Here is a 22,109-nt window from a genome sequence, read left to right as displayed (position 1 = left end):
CTTTGTTCAAAACCCTGTCCAACTGGCAAGTTCACACCGTGCTTCCAAGCCTCCCCTAAACCCAAGTCTGGAGTGATGTATCCTAAACAAACCCAGCAGCTACTGGTACGTGCTGTCATTGAAAGAGCTGTATTAAAGCTGCAATGTGAAATGCCATTTTGACAGCATCCTAAGGAGTCTATTTCAGTGACTGCTTGAAACTGTTCCTTTGAGATCTCTTAGAGGGCTAATTACAGTTATGCTGGCAGGCTAGGCAGCAACTTATTCTTCAGACTGAGTTATTGGTTTTTAAAAAATTATATTTATTTTATGGCGAAAAAAATGCGTACTACACAGGAATAAACTTTAAAATTTCCATGCTAGCATATTACATGATTGGGAAAGAGCGATACTGGTCCTGGTGAGAATAACAGATTATCAACTTCTGATCATATAGCAGAAAGTACTTTCTCTAATTGCTTAAGAAGTTGCACAGTACTGCTTACCAGCACAGCTTCTCCTCAGTGTCCAGAGTCACAACAGTAATGCCCCCTATACAGGGCAAAATCAGTTTCACTAAACCTGTGAATTTCCATAGAGTCATTGCCTTCTTTCATAATTTAATGAAAAGAAATACAAAATGCCTCTCTTGCTTGCAGTTTCAGGGTCTATACCTTTGCCTTGCTTAAATCAACTTAATCCCAAGATCAATACATTTATTAGTTGTTGGAAAAATCCATCATGCATCTTCAATTCTGAGAAATGTTCAAGTAGTTCAGCATATAACAATCATGTTTAGACACAGCAAAAGAGGAAAATTACAAGATACTTAGTGTAAAAAACATAAAATCCTTGATTAATCTGTAACAGACTAATCCACTGGTGGTGGTGCGGGTTTTTTTTCTTACCTCAATAATCTTGTCGTGAATTTGCAGGCCTTCTGCTTTGTCTGCAGGTCCGTTCTCCAGAATCTTTGACACATAAATTCCCTCAGCAGATTCCTCCTGATTGTTCTGTACCAGGCAACAGGGAAGTTGCAAAAAGGGCCACATTAGTACAAGAAATGAGACAGTACTAAAATCAGCAACAATGCAAAATGCAAATCTGCCTGAAATATGCAGCTTGCTTTTCTAGCTAAGAACTGAGCTCCTTGGGATGTTGGGGTTTTTTTGGTTTTGTTTTTTTTTTTTTAAACTTGCTTAACACAAACTAGTCATTAATCAAAAGGACAGAATTAATGAACTATTCCAGCATTTTTTATAAGATTATCCATTTACTTCTGGTTATTTTAGTCTAAATGAAACACAAGGTGCAATGGTAATCAGATCCCAGCTAAAATATTTAAAGCAGACCTCAAAGTTCAGAGCAGACAGTGACTAATATAAAGGCACAGAGGAAGATAACTTATAAAAAGTGTTTCTCTCAGGAGGGAAAGGACTCCTTGTAAACTTCTTTCTGCATTTGAAAAATAAAGCTCCAAGGAACAAAGTGACGTTAGTTAGCTCACGTGTAACAGTGATAGGATTTGGTTGGAACTGGTTAACCTCATAAATCCTATTCACATGGGAGACTGAGAATTTGCTCAACTGTGAAATCCATACAGATCAGCTGTGGACAAAAAGAGAACCAACTTCCAGTTGATCTCTACACATTGCTAAGTAAAACTTGTACGCAGGTCAGATTTAAAGCAGATAAGTTATCTACCACAGCTGGAACGATATACCTGCTGTGGTTGCACATGCTAAAATTACTTAATTTCATCATGTGATGGTTTAAGATAGTTTAAATTCATTATTAATAAAGAAATAATACCAAGCAGACACTGCCCACTTACAGTATTTTTAAGTGTCCATAGAAATAATAACCTAGACAGCAACAAATGAAGGAATATTTTTCCAGACAATTTATGTTGTGGATAGCAGTTTATATGACACTTATTTTCCTTCTGTGACTGGTGAAACCCTGACCAACAGCACAATTCATTTGAGTACAGGTTTCTAGGTCTAGGTCCTATATACTCATGGGGACATTGTTTTATATTTTTTTCTATTAAGAAAATGATAAAGGCATTTAAAAAAATGGAGCCACTGTAAAACATGCTTTACAACATGTGGCAACTGTCCTATGGAGTCTCAACCCAGGTAGATTTCAGGTTAACAAATATTTGCCCAATATGATGTTAGTCACACTATGATTTCATAAACTCCCTATTTTTTCCCCCCCTTTGTCACAGAAACTCACAGGTAAGAAGCAAAAGGGAAACTTATTAGCAGTTCCAACAATATTTTGAAATTACGAACTTTCACTGACTTCCCATCTAAACAGTGAGAAATGAAACTCTGATAAAACCAGCATAATAGCCATTAATGAAAATTCAAGAGGGACACGGTTTGGTTTTTTCCTCAAGAAAACAAAAGGCTAGATTATAGTACCTTTGCCCACATAAAATTGTATTTCTTCCTTAAGAAATTTCACTGGCTTTTTCAAGAGTAACGTCCAACGCAGTAAGAAAAAGGGTATTTGGCTTGTGGTCCCCATTGGTAGCACGTGCTGGTATCCACAGCCCTGACATGAAAACACAGCACATCGAGCTCCGGCACCTTCCTGCGCAGCCCACAGGCTGCATAGCAGGGAACGGAGGGGAGCTATGGGAGTGATTGGTTCATTCAACCTTTAGCTGAGTCTGTGGGTGACTGCAGGAGCCCCAAGCCATGCCTGCAGCACACACCTCCCTCCAGCCTGGCTTTGCCAGGTTGTCCTCGGGGGGGACACCCTCCACAGCCTCTGTCGTAGGACAGTCCTACCAGCCAGCCAGAGCTGGGGCCCATGACAAAACTGGGGATCAAAGCAGCCTTCCTCCTTTAGAATAATGAATCACCTCCCAGAAACACACACTTATAAGAAATGAGTCCTTTCCTGACAAAATAAAAGGCAAGCTTGTGGTGAGTCGTTCCTTTCCTCTCCTCCTCCCTCCAGGTAGAAGATGAACAGCAGGGAAGCCTATTATGGACTGAAATCAAACACAGCCAATGGAAAGTATGTATGTACGTTCCCCAAGTCACCAAGAGTCACCTGCTTTCCAATGGGAAAAACCTGCATTGTACTTACAAAACACAAATAACATGTGGTAAAGGAACACACTCCCACATAGGTGACTAATACACCACCATTCTGCTCTTCTGCTGCAAGGGCCAATGCTTCACCCAAGGGCACTTCTTCCCTGAACAACCTGAATGTACAGATGGCCTTCATGAACTCTTTTTGTCTTGTTTGAACAAAAATATTGAATTCCTCTTCCAGTATTTAAGTTTTTGAGCAGTTTTTTATTTTCATTGTTTGTGTCAACTCAATCCTTTTTTCCTGTTACATCCTTTGGCTCCAGGTATGTCGAGGGAGACTTTATACTAATATCTGGGAACCGCCCATCAAACATCCATGGTATTCCCATTTATCACAATGAGAACAAAACAAAACAGAATTTCCAAACTAAACTTCTAAGACTCAAAAGTCCCTGAGACCCAGCTCTGCCTCACAGCTCCACCAACTTCTCTGTCTCAAACTACCAGTGTCAATGGAAGACCATAAGCATTTCCTTCTCTCTGGTCAGCAGTTCTCTCCAGAAATCGTGCTATGAACCTTCATATATTTATCATTTACTCCTTAAACATCCAGAACATTCATTCAAAAAGCCTAATAGTTTGTAATATAAAAAACTGTTCTAGTATGCTCTGTCAGCATGTAAGTGCTTCAGAGAAGCTCAGCTGCCATCCCCAGAAAGCTGAACACCATGCTCCCTCTTCCCTGCAGTTTTCCTACAGCTGGAAATAACGGAAGTTACACTTCAATACAAACTAAATATTGTTTGTATTTGGTTACTGGTATACTTAAAATATGGATACAATCAAAGTGCATGTATTTTATCTTATAGCCACCTGTTGTCTCATCCTTCCATTAGAAAATCTAAGAAACTCTTGCTTTGGATTTACAGCACCAAAATCTGGTAGCGGGTGGTTTTCATATTTACCCACAGGGAACAGTAGTTCTGCAGCACAGACAGTGAACTTCTTAGGCTAATGGGAACAGACTCTTTGGCACCGCTAAACATAGCTTTAGAGCAGAAGACTGTCAAACTAACATACAGGGTCCCATTCCCTCCTCAATAACAGTAGGAGGCTACAATTCTCCCACTTAACAAGAACCTGATCAGTGCATAATTATTACCAAGCCTTTTTAATCAACGACTAATTTTCCAGTTTAACAGGTTTCTTTACCCTTCATATGTAATGACAGTCCTGATTAATGCTTTTGGGAGGATGAAGTTAAAAAAAAAAAAAAAGAAGCCATATATTCTAGGGGGTGTTAGTGATCCTTATGCACATTCTATGGTTTCCAATGAACTTTCTAAACCTGGACTGATGAGATTAGATTGAGTTAAGATACAAGATTGATGAAAACCCTGTTTCAGTTCATAAAGAAAGAGAAACCGAAAGGAGGTATGTGAGAGCAGGACATATGCTTAAACTATCTGAGCTACAGAAGCAAATTTTCATCTGTCCTCTAAATGGGGAAAAAAAAAAAAAAGCAAGCTGTTTCAAAAAATTCCAATGGCTTAATCCTGTAACAATGACTCTTATAAGTACTCCCAAAGATTTCCATTGAATATTTTGCATGAATACATATTACTCACATGGGAATTGAGTGCAGATGAGCATTACGTTTTAAAGCAAAAACAACGGGAATACCTTTCTTGAAATCAAGAATAATCCAAGACAATGTCTTCAAAACAATGACTCCAACTACACCTGTTAATATACAGTTCATCTATCTATGGAGCTGATTCCATACTTACTGTCATCAAAAGAAACTCTTTTATTACTAAGAGTGTATACAGTAACAGAAAATATGGTCACAATAACCTACTGTACTTTTCTCGTTACCTGATTGGGCCGTCCTCCTATAATATTGAATCCCAAAGTATCATTTTCTCGGTGTAGCATGATTGTTAATGGTTTGGGTTCTCCTCCCTAAGAAGCAAGAGGTGAAATACTGTTAAAGAATATAGTCTCAAAAAGAAGATCTTAAGTGTAAGCACTAATGTACAAAATATTTTTAGCCGGAGAATATGTATAAGATAAGACTTAAAGGAAAATTAGGCTGAAAAGATAACAAGAGACTTTGTAATGGAAAAAACCCAAAGAATCCACCTGCCACTGAAAAGTAACACAGGTAACACCTGATTATCTTCAGCGCTGAATGGAAAGAAGTACAGGCTTTTGGTGAAGAATGCTCAGCACCACTGAAAAAAGTCAGAGCTCCAAACATCTGGAAGTCTCTAAAAAAATAAAATTCCCATGTGTGTCAACATTTCAGATGTTAAACATATAGGTTAAAATACACAACACTTTCAAACCCCAAAGTCATATCAGTACCCATTTCACAGCAACCTTCAGGGAAGATACACACACAAAATGAAACCCAACTCTTCATCCCAGCATTTCACTTCTCTCCCAAAAAAAAAGAATCCAAAACCATGTCTGCAAAAAAAAAAGGTTTTTTCTAAACAAGGTTTTAAATATAAAGCTAACGTTCAAAAACAGTGAAGGAGTCGAAGTTAAAAACAAACAAAAAAAAAGATACTTTTTCCTTCAGTGGAAGAGGTAAATAGCTTTCTAAAAAAAATTATTAAAAAGTCAAAAAAATACTTGGAGGCTTTAGCACAGCAAGTTAGATTATTTTACCTCATTCACATATGATAATAGTTACAGTTCAAGAGCCATACTCCCCCCCCAAAAAATTATATTCATCCAGCGCTGTTAGGTGTTTGTGTCTGCCAGTGTCCATTAATTAATAATATATAAATAATCAAATTTTGTATTCAATTTGACAACTAAATAAGGTATATCTTTCTGAGCATTCAAAATATAACACTTAACGCTGAAGGCCATATATTTTATTAACTGTGACAGTGAAATGTTTTATTGCCGCATAATACATTTGATTTTAATGTAATACATAGATAGTTTTTCTTCCAAATACCTGTTTTAGTCATTACCCTGGTCTCAGCTGTGCAAGACATTGGAGCGGCAGTACATACAGCAACACCTACCGGCAACGCTCGGAAACGGCTCCGCTCCTGCCCGGGAGGAGCGATGCCTCCACGCCAGGGCAGGTGGGGTTACAACTAGCTGATCTTTAAGGTCCTTCCAATCCAAACCATTCTAGATTCTACATATAAGCACACTTCCCAGAGCCAGCAACCTAAACCTCATGGCCTAGCTAACCAAAGAAAATAATAATAATATAAAAAGATTAAATATGTAAGTCTCCAAACACAAAGTTTCTCAATGCCACAAAGACCCATGTTTCTAGGCACACAGGTGTCCTGCGAACGACGTCCCCTTTCCTGTTCCCCGTGCAGCAGCCAGATGCCCAGCATGCGACATTTCTTCAGGAGTGACTTTGCCTCAGACCTTCTCCACCTGGGATTTTGCTTCGCCATGGTCCGTGAAGATTTGGGTAAAAAGCAAAATTCTTTGCATTAAAACACTCCCTCACCACGGCTGCAAACAGCGGTGCTAGAGTCTGCACAGGGATCTTCCAGCCACTAGTTAATGCTCCAAAAAAGCATCAGCTCCCTTACAGCGAGTTAAGCCAGCTCACCAGTACTCTCGGATGGTTTATTTAGCCTGAAGGGAGCGAATCTCTACCTGAGCGATGCTCTCAGACCCGAGAAGAGAGCGAAGTGCTGCACCAGTCTCTGCTATTGACAGCGTCAACTTTTATCCCACTCTACCGAACGAGAGCAGCTTTGCTATCGTTTCACCATCGCCTACAAAGTTTACACTAATTTCATGCTCCGTTTTTTTAAGACAATTCCTCGGCTGCTCAAACAGAAGTTAAAAGCCGGCTCCTGAGCTCCTGCCAGTCTCCCCTGGAGCAAACAGCGGCAGCCGCCGCCGGGTGCCTGCGGGGCGGGGGCGCCCGATGCGGACACCCTGCCCGGAGGAACCGGGACCCCTCTGCCCGCCGCCAGCCCAAGGGGGAGCCCCTCTCCCCTTCCTCCCGCTTCCCACCCCCTCCGGCCAAGCAGGGGACGAGCCACCGCCGCTATCTGGCACCACTGGTCCCACCGGCGCCCGGGTTTTCGGCCGCCGCAGGGAAGGGCTCCGAAATAGGGACCCACAAACAGCGTGTCCCCCCGGTCGGAGCTGCATCGCCCCGGGGGCGGCGAGGGCCCAGCGAAGCGGCTCGCACCGCCTGGGGGATGTCCGGGGACGGACCGGGCTAGGGGCCGGCGCGGACTTGGGGGTGACGGCTATGCCCCCCCCGGGGCCACCGCTCGCAAGTTGGGCATGGCGATAGCAGGTCCGGGGAGAGCACCGCTGCAGGGGAGCAGGCCGGGCGTGCTGCCCCGCTGGTCTCTGCGGCCGCACTCACCTTGCCGGGCTGGCCGCCTGCCAGGTCCCGGGTGATGCTGCTGATGTGGCTCACGTACTGGCCGAACTTCGCCTGGTACCGCCGCGCCGTCAGCTGCACCTCGCTCTGCAGCGCCGAGAGCTGCGCCAGCAGCGACTTCTCCCTCCTGCTCCAGCGCAGGGCCTCCCTCCTCAGCTCGGGACCCGGCTCCGGGCTGCCGCCGCCCCGCAGCGCCCGCAGGCAGCGGTGCCCGCCGCCCGCCCGCGGCCGCGGCGGCCCCGCGGAGCCGCCCCCCGAGCGGCCGGGGGGGAGCCCGCCCCGCTGCTGCGGCTCGGTGGGGCCGGGCGGCGGCGGCCCGTAGCGGCACGCCGCGAGGTGGGCGGGCAGCTCCCGCAGCCGCACGGTGCGGCCGCAGCCCCGCGGGCTGTAGTCGCACTTGACCTCCAGCTTCTGGACGAGGCTGCGGAGGGGCAGGACGGGGCGCAGCTCTGCGGCCGCCAGCGGCTGGCAGCGCAGCGGGCAGCGCCGTCGCCGCGCCGCCCAGGGCAGCAGGCAGCCGGCGCAGAAGACGTGCCCGCACGGCGTGGACAGCGGCTCCTCCAGCACCCGCCCGCACAGCTTGCACTGCAGCTCCGCCGCCACCGGCGCCGCGAAGCGCGACGGGTCGAAGCCCATGGCGCGGCCGGGGACCGCCAAAGTTTCGGCGCCGCGGCCCCCGCCCGGCCCCGGCGGCGCTGGAGCCGCTCCTGGCGGGCGGGCGGGCGGCGGCGAGGGGCGGGCGGAGAAGCGGGGCCGCGCCGGGGGAGGCGGGCGGCAGCGTCGAGCTGGAGTTCCCAGCGGCTTTCCCGCCCCCCCCACCCCACCTCGCATTAACTCCCTCTCCCCGGCGCTGCCGCCCCACGCCCAGCCCCGGCACCACCTCCGCCCTCCCGGGGCATCCTCGCTACGCGGCGGGGCGCGGGGGGAAGGGAGGGGGAGACGCGGGGAAGGGCCGCCGCCTGCGCCCATCGCCGTGCGGACACTGGCCTGGCGGCCGCGCTGTACCCCCGGCCGGTCGCCCGAGGCTGGGTTGAGGTCGCGGGGGTAGGACGATGACAGGCTGCAAAGCAGCGCGGGTCGCCTCGGCTCTTTGGCTGCTGCACGGACGTGCCGGTGCATAACGCACGCGCGTGTTTCCCTCTAAAGGGCTCGCTCCGCTCTTGTGCTCCCGCGGTGGGACATCCAGGGCACGGAAAGCTCAAGCCTCCAGTACCAATGCTGTCTTTGTTACCACACCAAAGAAAATAGTCAGGGTAAGAAAATTGCTTGTTGAGCCCTCTTAAACAACAACGTCTGTATAAATAACACTTTCATTTCAAGAAAAGCTAAAACACAGCAGAATCTGGAAAGGAATAGTTAGGATCCACAGCCAGCCTGGATTCTACCCCTTCATTGCTGCACAACCCACAACACACACTGAAACACGAAACCCCTAACGCATTCCCCACATAACTTGACTATTGAAAACACAGAGCCAGATTGATGCCCCCCAGCCCCGTGGAAAACCTCCCAGAGGAGAGCGGGATGGAGCCCTCTGAGGCGTTCCTGTGGTAGGCTCCTTCCCATGTGGGTCAGACACCATCACGTTTGGTAAGGTGGTTTTGGCCTGCCCAGGCCCAGATCCCAGGATATTTTCTTGACTGAGGACTCCTAAGGCAGAGCCAGGGTGTGTCCTCACCAGCTCTGCAATTCCTGCCTCCAGCCCTGAATCCCAAGCACGTCCCTCTGGGAAAGCCATCAGAGCTTTTGAGACCCACTAGTGAATGGTTCTTTTCCATGACTAGAAAGACAACATGGGGGCAACGCAGCAGAGGCAAATACTCATCCCTTTTTTCCAAAGTAAGAAGGAAAACTCTGCACATACGTGCCCCTAGAACTGTACCTGGAACCACACATCTCAGTTATGTCTACCCATCATTTGCTTAACAAAAGTTTCTCAGCAATTTTAAACAATAACAACTGGCAATGCCCCACAGAACATCTACAGACCCAAGTATTACTGAGAAGCACCACCAACCTACCATTTCTGACTTGCCGGCAGAAACCTATGGTTTCAGTTGGATTACCATGGACATAAAATAAATAAACAAATGAACCGCACCATCAAATAGTCTCTCAGATTTCAGACAAGGCACTATAACACATTATACAGTATTTCATTGCAGACCAAAATCATATTCTCTCACGCAAAAAAGGAAATTAGATACCCTGAGTGATTATGCTATTCATACTGGGTTTTGATCATCTAGCATATCCATTGATTTTGATTGCTTTGCTCATAGGGTCATGATCAGTATCATTCTGAATGTTACAGAAAATGATTGAAAAACAGTATTCTTCTCATGTGCCTTTGAATTTAACTGTTCATTTACCCTCATTATTTATACCATCTCTTCTGTCCCAATGTATCTTCTTTACCTCCTTATACATGGCTCAGAGTCTCAGGTCTGAACAGAGGCAGTAGCATCTATGCTCATAGATTAAACCGGGCAAAGAACAGGCCCCAACACTGGCACATGGTCTGTTAAACTGGTGTTGCCTATGTTAGTCTGTTGGCATGATGCTTGGAATGGTTTTGGCTGAGGCCTGTGAGCAGCCTCCCAAACCACACTTGGGCACAACACAAGGGTGGCAGAGGCCAGTCCAAGGAGTCAGTTTGGGGTTGTCATGCTGCTTCAGGGGTGACAGCTTAGGGGTGAGGCTGGGAGTCCTTTTAGGGTCCCTGGCACATTTTATTCAGCAGAACAAATGCAGCCAAGGGGATGATGTAGCCAGGTTTGAACCTCGGAGCCTTTAGGCTTCTTTTAAATTAGGTGATTAATTACATGAAGGTTTAGAAATCCCATGGCAGGCATACTTTTCAAAAACCCTGTCCTTTCTGGCCTGCTTTGGGCATTGGTTAAATGTCAGTGCACTGGCAAAACGGTTCCAGGCAGTTGTGCCGTTTCTCCGTTCATGCTAGAAACTATCTTTCTTTGCCAAGATGTCAACATGGATGGCAGCACGGGTGACTGGGTTTATATAAAAAATAATTTCCCAATGCAAGAACCTGTAATTCAGACAAATGTACAAAACTCATCTAAAGGTAACAGCTGTCTGCATACCAGACCTCCACATAAATGGGTATACACATGGATAAATACATGCAAGCATTACCAATACGCTTACAAGGGATTATTCCTACAATTAGTCCTATTAGTTCTGACGTAATGAGGAAATGAAAAACACAATCCTCATACTTTCCTAAACTGTGCTTAAAGAGACAACAATAATTACAAATTTTCTCATCTGAGGTCTCAGCAGCTACAGCTACAAGTTTCATACAGCCACTCACTACAGTCACAGCTTCACTGTGATGATCAAAGAGGAAAATGCAGATTTAGTGAGACTGGGAGAGGCTGAGGAGCACAGGAACAGCAGCGCCCTCAGGAACATTGCCCACAGTAGCTCTGTACAGCTCCACCACTTGCACTGGGACTGCGCCCAGTCATGGATGAAATAAATGATGTGCAGTGGCTCGTCTGCAGGACAGTCTCTATCTTCAACAGCTTCCACCATATTCTCTTTTGCTCTACCTGGTAAGGCAGCAAAAGTAATGGGAAATAGGAAAGCACTTGCTTTTTTTAGTCACGTGTGCCAACACACACACACACACACACACACACACACACACACACACACACAAGCACGCTTTGAGGAAGGATTTGGTGAAAGTAACTGCTGCTGAGGGAGTTCTTTATCAGCACAGAAAGCCTGCTGTTCCTGGGCATCAGAGATGGGAGAAAAGCTATTTCAAGTATAAAATCAAGGGTTATTTCTGCCTGTAGCTCTTGTCTCATCCTACAAGGATCTGCTGTTTAAATTGTGAGCTATACAGCTGTTCCCAAATCTGATGAAAGAATCCTGAGATAAGAATTACTGCTCTGAAATCTGAAGGCAAATGGAAGGTTCCTGTCTCCATTGAAATCAATGAGGAAAATCAGATGAACTTTCAACTCACATATGTGGGAATAAAATATGTATTTTTGTATTTCCCCTCTCATTTTCATAATCATTTTGCCCTATTATTCATCTGTAGGATTTCAAAGGAAGGTTCTTTTCCCAGTCGCACTAGTAAAACCCTGTAACTAATTTAGAGCCAGGAGGACTCAGCAACTTCACTCTGAGAGCAGATTTAGACCTGAGCATTTGCTATTAAAACCTGTTATCATCAGAAGTCTGGAAGAATGAATGCCATTGCTCTTTGGCAAATAGAAGATTATAAGCATAAAGTTAGCCCATATAACTCGTTTCACTGTAGAGAAGCACCTCAGAAGTGGGGCTTTTTTCCCTTATTTTCAAGTCAGCAAGAATTTTTCTGTATCACAGTTTATCATTGAAGCACATCAAGACACTTGGAGGGAGTGTCCCTAAGGTGGAGGAGTCAAAAAAGCCTGAAAGCTTATGGTTATTTGCTGCAACCTGAACAAGTATTTGCATTCGTCAGTAAAGGAAAGAAACTTCCAAAAAGCTGCAGACATTCACTGAAGAAGTTTACATACAGAAAACATTTATGAACTGTATTGTTCACAAGCACAAAGACACTCTATAATCTCTGTTTAACTACGTTTGACATCAAATGTGCCAACAATCAACTCTGACCACTAGAAAAATGAGAATGAGTCTTAAAAAGCAGTGAGTGCGAGATATGGATTTTGGACCTGCCTCTTTCATCTGCTGAATGGCCTTAAGCAAGTCCTGTAACTACTTTTCATTTTTCACTTCACTTACTACTAATGTTATCCAGCAGAATTCACTGAAGTCACTATACAATGTCTGTCACTAACAAAGCTGCTGTCTTAAGGCACCGGTCCTTAGGGCAGTCAAAAGAGAAGTCTGTACCTTCCAACTCGAGAGGTGGGTAGAAGCACCTCCCAGTATGTGCTGTGGAGCCTGACCTGGGAGGCATGCTCTGAGGTCACCCCCTGTGGATTGAGCCTTGTATAAAGGGGAGGAAGAGAAGCGGTGAGATTGTGCATGATCCAAGAGTCGAGCTGCCCAGTGCTATAAAAGCAAAATGCTCCTGAGCATTCCTGTTAAGTCCTTTGGGAATGTCACTGTTGGAAATTAAGGGTGCCATCGACTTTGGACACCTCCAGCAGCTGAACAGTTGTTTTTTCAGTAGGATGTTTCTACTGGGACTCCTGTGATACAAAATCTTTAGGCAGACATGAGCACTGAAAGGTGGCTTTTCCAAACCTTCTTAATGGAATGTTTTCACAGTAAACAGTTTTAAAGGAAGAAAGTGCTGTTATCCCTCTTTTACAGCTGAGGAGGTGGATAACTAAAATTCTTTAGGTTCTGGGTCAGAATGGCTCACATAAACTGTAAGTGTGTGTCAGAGCAGGGAGCTGGGACTGCCCTTTCTCTTTAGGAGACTGTTGACAAGGCAAGATCTTCTCCTAAAATGGAAGCCCAGACCTGTGTGATACATCTGGCCTTTACCAAGAAGTTTCTGATGGTTAGGGAAGCCAATAGTGAGAGCAGGCAGTAGCTTAAATGGGGATAATAAAAGGAAAGCCAGGAGTGGGTAGAGAAGCGGAATAATGCAAGTGTCTGGACTGCAGCAGTGCATGGGGATATGCGTTTCTTTAAATGTCTAACTGCAAACAGAGCTAGGAAAGGCAGGAGAAGACTGCACACTTGACCTATAGGTCAAAACAGATTGATACGCTTGTTCTAGGGTTGAGACAATGCTTTTTCTGAATTCCTCTTTTTTTTTCTTGTTTAGTGTTAAAGGAAAGTTACTTTCTAACATGGCAAGAAAGAAGAGAAGAGGTGAGATTCAGGCTGAGGGAAAATAGGTCTGCCAGTGTGTTCACCTCTTACCCTTGTCAGGCCTGTACCGCATTCCTGCAGCCAGCTGGATCATCACTCGATGTCTGGTACGAAGCTCGCTTCAGACTGCACGGGCTGCCGCACCCCTGCCCAGTGCTGCCCACACAGCCCTTCACACCACAGCCAGAACCAGGGGTCCAGCTGCAGCCTAAACAGAAGGTGCTAGCAGTAGGGTTAAACATAAAGGAACATGGGACCCTTGCCTTGGGTGTTTCTATCTCATTTCCCTTTCTCAACCCAGTTGTTGCAACCCCCAGATGTCCCAGTTTCTAAATTTGTCCTTGCAAAGCCAGTCCACCATGCAGTCACCTGATGCAGACACCTCCTCTCAGCACAGAGCTGCTCCCTAAGGGTATGCAGATACCAAAAGCTTTCCGTCTATTTTAGCATCCATTAGTTCAAGGAGAAAAAGTCTGAGGGGATGATTTTTCACATTATGAAACCTCAGCAGCTGATGTCACTGAGCAAAGCCACTCACTGTTGCCAGGCTCATATGAGATGACAGAGCCCAAACTGGTTCAGAAAGGGATCAGCTCGTTGCTGGTGACAGTCCCTCCAGAGTAAGGTTAAGTCCTCTTGCCCTTGCTGTACTTGATCAACCAGCAAAGACATAGTGGCAGTTTCTAGGGCTTCCTTTTTAGGCAGCAAAATTATTTAAAAATCGAAGATGTGAAAACAGTCACCTTGCCCAATATCAGTAAATTCAGGTACACCAGAAACAGATAGAAGCAGAACCTCAGTTTCTAACCTCAGCAGATCTCAGTGAAAGCTTTGATAGCTGCTCAGATTAGCAGAAATGCTTCAGGGTATTACCACCCCTCTGTCTTTTACATGTCTCTTACTGGTGTTACATTGCACAGCATTTAGGAAACTATACTACTACATTGCATGGTATTAGCTTGCACATCAGCTGGTAAGGAAGAGAAATAAACCATGTTCAAAAACATATATGAAAAGCTCAGAGTGAAATATGACAAACTAAAAAGAAAAAAAAATGCAGGAATTTTGTGGTAGGATTTTCATAACTTATGTAAATCTGGAAATTTAAGCCTTTGAAATTACATTTAAATATCATTGCCACCAGAATGTGGCTGTCCTTAGACGACTAAGCCAGGTGATCTGCCTGAGAAATGTGTATAGAGAATTCTGATTACTTTATGCATTTTAACATGACACAAACTGGAAAAAGGTATTAGTAAGTCAAAGAAAACAAGACAAAAATGAAAGAAACCATTTCAAAATGGTAGCTAAAATATTACAATCAGTTCATGGAAATATGGGAATCCATGTACTGTTTCAGTGTTATTAGCCTCTTATCAGACGCAGTACAAAAAAACAGGTTAGAAATATGGAAGCAATAGACGCAAAAGGGACATGAAAAATTAAGATCTTAATGTTCGTATGGACCTTAAGATGAACATATAATAATATGCTTCTGTTTCTTTTCTGTAATCTATTTGTTCATGACATGTACTGTAATTTATGTACTTTGGAGTGTCCTCTTCAATCCCATGCCTGTTGCCTCCATGCACAAAACAGGTTAAACAAAGACGGTCAAGGAACACTTTACTCCATTGGCGTCAATCATATATGAAAACTGCGATACTCACTCCAAACATTTAATTGACCCCAAGGCAAGTCCCTTTGAGATCCAGCTTATGCTAACACAAATAATGCAGTGCTAAGAATGAAAGATTTCCTCATGCAATGAAGCATTTTAGTGCTCTAGCAAACATGACTCCTAGATATGCTTCACTTCCTCCATTAGCAACTTACTACGTTTGAGTTTCATGTTTGCATTTGACAGTAGAAATAATATAGATCAGCCATTTACAGTAGTAAATCTTGAAAAATATCAGCATAATATAATAGCAAATATTATGAGCAGTGAGAAAATATGCTTTTGGATTTTGCAGTTTTTCCAGCACTTGATCTGTTTAGCCTTGTTTTTCCTCTGAGTCCTATTTTCCTAAAGCTACACTTTCACAAATTACTTATTAATGAGTCTGAATTAAATTACATACAATTGCTTATTCAACAAGTAAACTTAAATCATCTGAATGGCTTGTGTTTTATTTCACTTAAAATTAAGATGCATTTACCTGTCTGGTGTGGAACACTACCTTGAGTAGTTACTCCAAAACCACATTTAGGACATTATTCTTTCTATCAGCACCTCTCATTCACCACCCCCACTAAAAGCAGACAGAACCTCCTCCAATTTGTGATTTTTTCCTTGTATGTGAATGAGATTCACTGTTATTTTGCATGGGTTCTCGTGGTCTGCCCTCAGCAAGGCTGGAAACTGTGACCTCTTTGGGGAGACAGTGGCTTTTTACAGTATTTTGGGTAACACCTGCAAGGGGACAACACTAAAGGGACTGCAGGGAGCCAGGATCAGGCTCCATGGCTGATGCCTCCACACTGTCTGTCCCCTTCCCTCATTCATGTCCCAAGGCAGGTGGAAGGCCACCCATGAGCCTGCAACCATGCTGCTTGGGGACTTTCAGAGGAAAAAGAAGTGACCTTCCAGTACTCTTGTGGGTGGAGGGTATGCCCAGGTTGGCTAGGGGACTTTGGCAGAACTAACGAACATGGTTTTCCTGAGAGTTATGGATGGTGGCTAGGTTTTCTGGTGCCCAGTAATGGTGGGGTTCACATTGCAGTGTCCTTTGGTGAGAAGAGCCAGGGGAAGGGGGCTGTCTTCCAGCAGTCTGCCAGGTTTTATTACACTTCTAGGATCTTTCTGTCTCCTACACATTTGCCAGATGTGGCTGATAGAAACTGGGAGTTCAAATGGGATTAAGGAGGAGACCTGTACAGGCATGCATACACACAGAGAAGGCCAATGCCACATCTCCTTTTCTCTGGAGACCAAACCAAGAAGTAGGTTTAATACAACCGAAAAATCCATACAGGTAAAGCCACAGCAAAGATACTGTTTGTGTTTATCTTAGTACTTGAGGGAGTGCGGTTTAGCTGAACATCTCCTGGGAGAATGTTCACAAGAAGTGTTGATCTCTTCTGTTTCTGGAAATGTCAAGAGTGCTGAATTAGCAAATTTCTACTTCCTGGTTTAATAGTCCTCATCCTACTGAGGCCAAAAATGGAAAAGAAAAAAATAATTTTCTGATGCTTGAAAACGTTTTTTTAATTTTTTGAATCTTACCAACAATTTCTACTCATCTTTTTGTGAGAGACTCAGACCTGGAAGATCAGAGATGACACCATTAAAGCTTATTTGGACAAGTTAAATCTACATTGTTTCTAAGCTGCCTATCATCACGGATTCATGAACATTAATTCTGGTCTACTAACGCAACTTTCTAATGACTACCTACTCCTGCACTGAGGATTGACACGTACAGCCTGATAGTCTTGTTACGGGGTGTTTTGTCAAAGTGCTAATACAGCTCCTGCCTGCTGCATTACCTCATCACTACTTTTTAAACCTATATGTGTTTTCAAGAAAGAAACCTGAATTTTAGAAATGCTGAGCAGACAGATGCTTCAGTGACATCAATGGGAGATAAAAATGGTCAAAATCTGGTGCACTTTTAGAAAGAATGAATGTGCTTTTTCTCCCGACCTATTAGTATTGCCCTGTTCAGCCCACTAAGTTATTTTATGGCATTGCCTCCCTTCACCCTCCAGCTGTATTATAGCTGCATCAGGCTCTGCTTATATCACAGAAGTTTCAGATCGATAACATATAATGTAGTATAAGAGTCTGCTATTAACTTGTAGAAGGCTCCCCACCTAAGTGAGATAAGACAGATTTGGCCCTTGGTTATGTTTTAAAATGGACCAAGGCACAGCAAAAGATTTTATATTAATTTGATATTTTGCTGTTAGGCTTTTCTCTTTTAAATAGAAACGGGGGATACATAAGCTGAGGTATGAAAGAACTTAGCATTTCAGCTTAAATGGGAAAATCTAGATGGCAAGTGTGTTATCTGGTATATGCAGAGGCATGGCTTCAAATTTATTATAGCTCATTTTCAAGCCAGAAAATTTGCCAAAATTAGTAATGATCCAAACTGTAATAAAACCTGAAGTCACTGCTAGATTAACATACCATCAGCATAAAATGCCAGTTTAAATTCACTGATGCCAGTCTCCATCCCATGAGAATATGAAGCAGCATTAACACCTTCTGTCAAAGGCTCTCATGTTATAATAAATCAGCATGGTGGTAGGGAAGAGAAGAGACACAGAAAATACCTTTTTCTGTAGTAATCAGACTTTAAAGTTTCCAAGTTTTCTTGATCTCTACAACATCAGAATTTATCCGGCTGTGTGCTTGAGCAAGCAGGCATTCACTGCTGACTAGGACAAGGTCCAAAAGTGACAGCCTCCTCTGAGGCTAAAGTCAGATGAACATGGTCTTTTGGCAGCCTGCGTATTAAGAACTACCCCATTCCCAGGTTGTCCATAGAGGACATCACTGAGATTAGCAAAATGTCATTGGATCTGATTTTGTACTGTTTGGGAACTTTGAATTTCAGTACATCACTCTTCAGGCTGGTTTTGCAAATACAACATCCCAAGATTCCTTCACAAACACCACCAATCCTCTGCAACACCCACTGCCTTCAAGCAGTGTGATTCAGACAAGTAGGAGGGTTTTTTCCATTAGTCCTGCTTTCAGCTTCATTTTAGCAATGAAATTACTCCCTCCTTCCCTTCCCGCACAAATAACACTCTCCTAAAGAAGTCCAGCTTTTAGTGATTAATAGCATTTTGCAAAGTCTGGCTAATGCTTTAGCAAGAACTGTCAGGGCGTCAAGGACAGGGAGAGCAGAGCTCAGGGCTGACTGTCATTATTCCTGATTCTGCCACTGACGTACTTTGAGATCTTCAATAAGTTAATTAACCTCTGTGACTCAGTGTAAGCACTGGTGTAATGCACGTAGTAATGCTTAACACAGAGTCCCGCAGATGTAAGCCATGATAAAAGGGTAGAGGACTATTATTGTTACTAATGATCATTAGTTTGAAATCATAGTTGGGCAAAACCAAAAATAACAAGGACATTGCAATTAGTTAAAAGGTAGGGTTGTGATATTTAATTATCATTAAGACGGTACACGATGAAAAATACATTACGTATTTTCGATGGTACTACTGAGAGAGAGATGAGAAATAACTTTGTGGGATATCTGCAGTAAAGGCCAGGGGTAGCAGCTCTGAAAAATGAGGATCACTAAATCTTTGTTTTTTTCTTCCAGCGTAGAGCTTATTTTTCCTATTGTGGCTATTAGACTTAGTCTATTTTCGTATATGTGATAGGGTTGTGCACTGAAAGATAACAAGCCACAAGTCTGTAAGTTTATCTCTACCTTTGTCACTGTTGTTTTCTTACTGTGCTTAATGCTAATTATATGTATTATCTAGAGAACTTTAGGTTTGGGTCCGAGCACTTTAGTCCTGTGTGCTGCACAAATACATTACAAGATATTCATGGTCTCAAAGAGATAACAAAAGCTGACACCTTTACACAGCACAATTGGCTATAACTATCTTTCCAGTTCTTTTAAACATTGCCTCTGGGATATAGTTAGATAAAGAAAAAAAATATCTCTTCCATCAGTTAAGATATTAGTGATCAGAACTGAATATTGGCAGTCTAAAAGAAGACATTCCTTTCAAGCTATCAAGAATTTTCCTTTATTGACTTGTATCTTTCAGCCTATCAAAAGTTTAATTTGCAGCTGAAATCCTGATCCTCTGGTGAATCATGTTTTCTTTTGAATGCAAAGGGCGTCTGTCTGGCAAAGTTGGCAGCCTGACCTCCATAAATATTGTTCTATTGATAAAAAGAGGAATTTGATATAGGGACTATCCAAAATAAATATTTTGCAGGGATTCTGAGTGTCTGAGTACAATAGAGCAACAGAATGTTACTGCATTTTAAATAATTCAGACATAAGCTGAAGTGAGTATTAGTTTTAGTTGAAAAACTGTCAAATGCAGTTTGCACCTTTTGTTTCATTTGGGAAATTAAAATGGACACCTGTTGAGCAGTTGCTTTTTTTTCTTCTATCATCTGTAGGGATTTGCCATTGATTTTGTTGGGAGCAAGTCTGGGCTTCTTAGTTTCTAGGAGATTTAAAACAGGATTTCAGCGAGGTATTCAGAAACACCAGCCTGACGAGCTCCTGCCCTTTGGGTGGAGGTGGATGGAAAAAGGGCCCTTTGTGCCCTCCTCATCAGAAGCCTTCGCTGGCTCAGGGCGGCTTCCTCGGTATGCCCTTGGGGCAGACGTGCAAGTGGAAAATCAGCTGTGCATTGCAGGTAGCAGGCAGGCTGGGCTGCCCCGGGATCAAGGCAAAGGGAACCTGTATATGTATACTACTTCAAAGCACAGAGCCATGATTTCTCCCCGAAACATACTCCCACCAGGGCTCTCCTGGTATGGCACACTGCGCCCTGACAAGGCTGTGCCCCAAAAGACGAAAGACATGCTGCTTTATGCTGGCATACCTCCTCCGTTCTGCCCCTTTTGCTCCTACAAAAGCTACTTACATAAAGCAGAAAAGGTGTGCAGAAGAAGGTGTATGTGAAGGATTACAGCATGGAAAGTCCTCAGAAGGGCTTACAATAAGTGTCTCAGCACCATCAAGTCATTGCAGAAAATTGTCTGACACAGAGGTGTGAGCCAGCTCACGCTGAAGTCAACGTGATAGTACCTCTGCATATCCAGTGTCATCCTCCTGCTGCTCTTTCTCAAAGGGAGCAATGGAGGAAATTTTCTCATCAGAGACCTTTTCCTTTTATCAATGAATTACACTATATTGCTGCTGCAGCGATAGTCTATGAATAACAGAGGACATATATTTTTATTGGTTCGTCTATTTAAGAAAAGAGAACTCCTGTCATCAGTGCTGAATTGTATACTAAAATTTGAGGATTTGGTAGGACCTACTATTTCTTTGACCTGTAACTCACAGCACTGCTGTGACTGCTGTGCAAGGGAACATTTGTGTAGTGTATGTCACAGATACACCAAAACTGGCTGTTTATTTGCTTCTGTCTTCCTATGAATTACTCTCTCTATGTATACCACCTTAAAAAGGTCTGTTTCAAATTGATTTAATTTTTTTAAATGCATGTTTACAATAATATCATGATAAAACAATACTTCTGCAATAAAAATAATGGCATTATTTATTTGGAAGTAGGTGGAACCTCAAGCTGAACTTCCCTTTTTGTCTATACTCTGGGCCATGGAGAAGCTTTGCATCTACCAGCTCTCCTTGCTATAGGCACATTTCAACACTCCCACCTTCTCAACATTTTGAAAAAGGTCTACCACTTTTAAAAGGGGGTCACACCACTTACATCCTCTTTACTGTTTGTAGGAATCAATCAAAGGCCTTCTTGGCACCAACTGAATCTTAAACATGTGTACTAATTGCTAAAAAAAAATCAAAACAGTGAAAGAGGGAGGCGGCATTGTCCCCTGTACTGACTCAAAAGTTTTCTCTTAAAGTTCAAAGAACATTTAACAAAACCCAGGGAACACCAAAGAATCAGCCATTCACAGGCAAATTACCCCATCATTCTGAACGCATAGGCACTGCGATCAGAGCAGGCTGAAATGCCTGTTCGAAGTCACACATGGCAGTGCAGGGCTCAGCATGAAGGCTGGGGCTGGAGGAGGTCCACCCAGGAGCTCAGCCCTGGGCAGCGGTGGCTGTGCCACACACTTTGTGAGTGCTTTGGCACAACCTGGTGCCTGTGACCCCAGCCACAGCCTGCTCCATCTCTGCATCACCAGCAAAGGTGATGGTGGCTTCCTGGCCATGCTGCTTGCACAAACAAACAGAGCACCTGAGGAAAAATAAAGAGCAGTTTGTAAAAGGAGGAAGCAAAAACCCAAGACAATGAAAATAAACAGCAGTTCGTGAAAATATCTCACAGCTAAAACCAAGGGCACAGAATTCCTTAGGCAACCTAAGAGAAATACAGCTGTGTTTGTTACAGTGCCATCCACTAGACTGCAGGTCTTGAAATCTCTCAGAGGAAAGCTGTATACCTAATGAAAATGTAGCTCCTTCTCTTGGCTCAGTGATTTAATACCACTGCTTCAGGGTACAAAACATTCTCCGAAGTACTGCTGTGCTACAAGTTACGAGATTGCCTTCCTGGTGTATCCCTCAGAGGTGTGATTTCTGCGCACAAGCTGAAGTTACTGGGGAATTTTGCTTAGTTAAACAGTGGAACATGAATCTCTGCATAACTGTTTTTGCCTTGTCCACACTCTTTCTGCTTTTTGCTCTAATTCTTAGAACTAGAAATGCTGAAGTTGAGATTTGAGAGGCAGCTTTTTGTAAACATCAGAAAAATGCTCATTAAACCAGGAGAAACTTGTACTTAGTTTTGGCCTACAACATGAAATTTAAGAGGTATAATAAACCATATTTTCTCTGGGACTGCAATGTCTTTTCACTGGCAAAAGAGTCTTGCAGCTGTACAAAGAGTTACACCCTGGGACAAAGTCTTAAGGCTACACTTACTATTCTACCGCGAAACCCCAACCGATGCTACATTAGTGCATTGGTAATGCACAAAACAATCCTTATTAAATAATTTTGGTTGTATCTTAGAAGCACAGAAGCCAATCCAGCTGCCTGCACACAGGGCCCTGGTGCCACTTGCACATCCTAACCGTGTCCCACCTGGTACCTTGCCTGTCTCATGCTGGGGAATGCAGGTTCCCAAAGGCTCACAGACATATCTGGCAGCCCTTTGCAAATGTCCTGAATGTATTTTACCTTTTGGGAGATGTAATC

General features: G+C 43.7%; 1 protein-coding gene across 1 annotated transcript in view; it reads right to left on the bottom strand.

Annotated features, from left to right (window-relative positions):
* The window catches only part of PDZRN4 (PDZ domain containing ring finger 4), a 251,247-nt gene extending 243,166 nt beyond the window's left edge, over window positions 1-8,081 (bottom strand). Inside the window, exons 1-3 of the mRNA XM_040596928.1 lie at window positions 7,417-8,081; window positions 4,917-5,003; window positions 888-992 (exon numbers count right to left, since the gene is read on the bottom strand). Coding sequence (XP_040452862.1) covers window positions 888-992; window positions 4,917-5,003; window positions 7,417-8,070 — 846 coding nt within the window. The 5' untranslated portion in view covers window positions 8,071-8,081. The remainder of the gene's footprint in view (window positions 1-887; window positions 993-4,916; window positions 5,004-7,416) is intronic.
* Window positions 8,082-22,109: the final 14,028 nt, after the last annotated feature.

This window comes from Falco naumanni, chromosome 5 (genome assembly GCF_017639655.2).
Source record: "Falco naumanni isolate bFalNau1 chromosome 5, bFalNau1.pat, whole genome shotgun sequence".
NCBI classification, from domain to species: Eukaryota; Metazoa; Chordata; class Aves; order Falconiformes; family Falconidae; genus Falco; species Falco naumanni.
The sequence above is the reverse complement of the archived record's forward strand: the minus strand, read 5'-3'. Positions and strand labels throughout refer to the sequence as shown.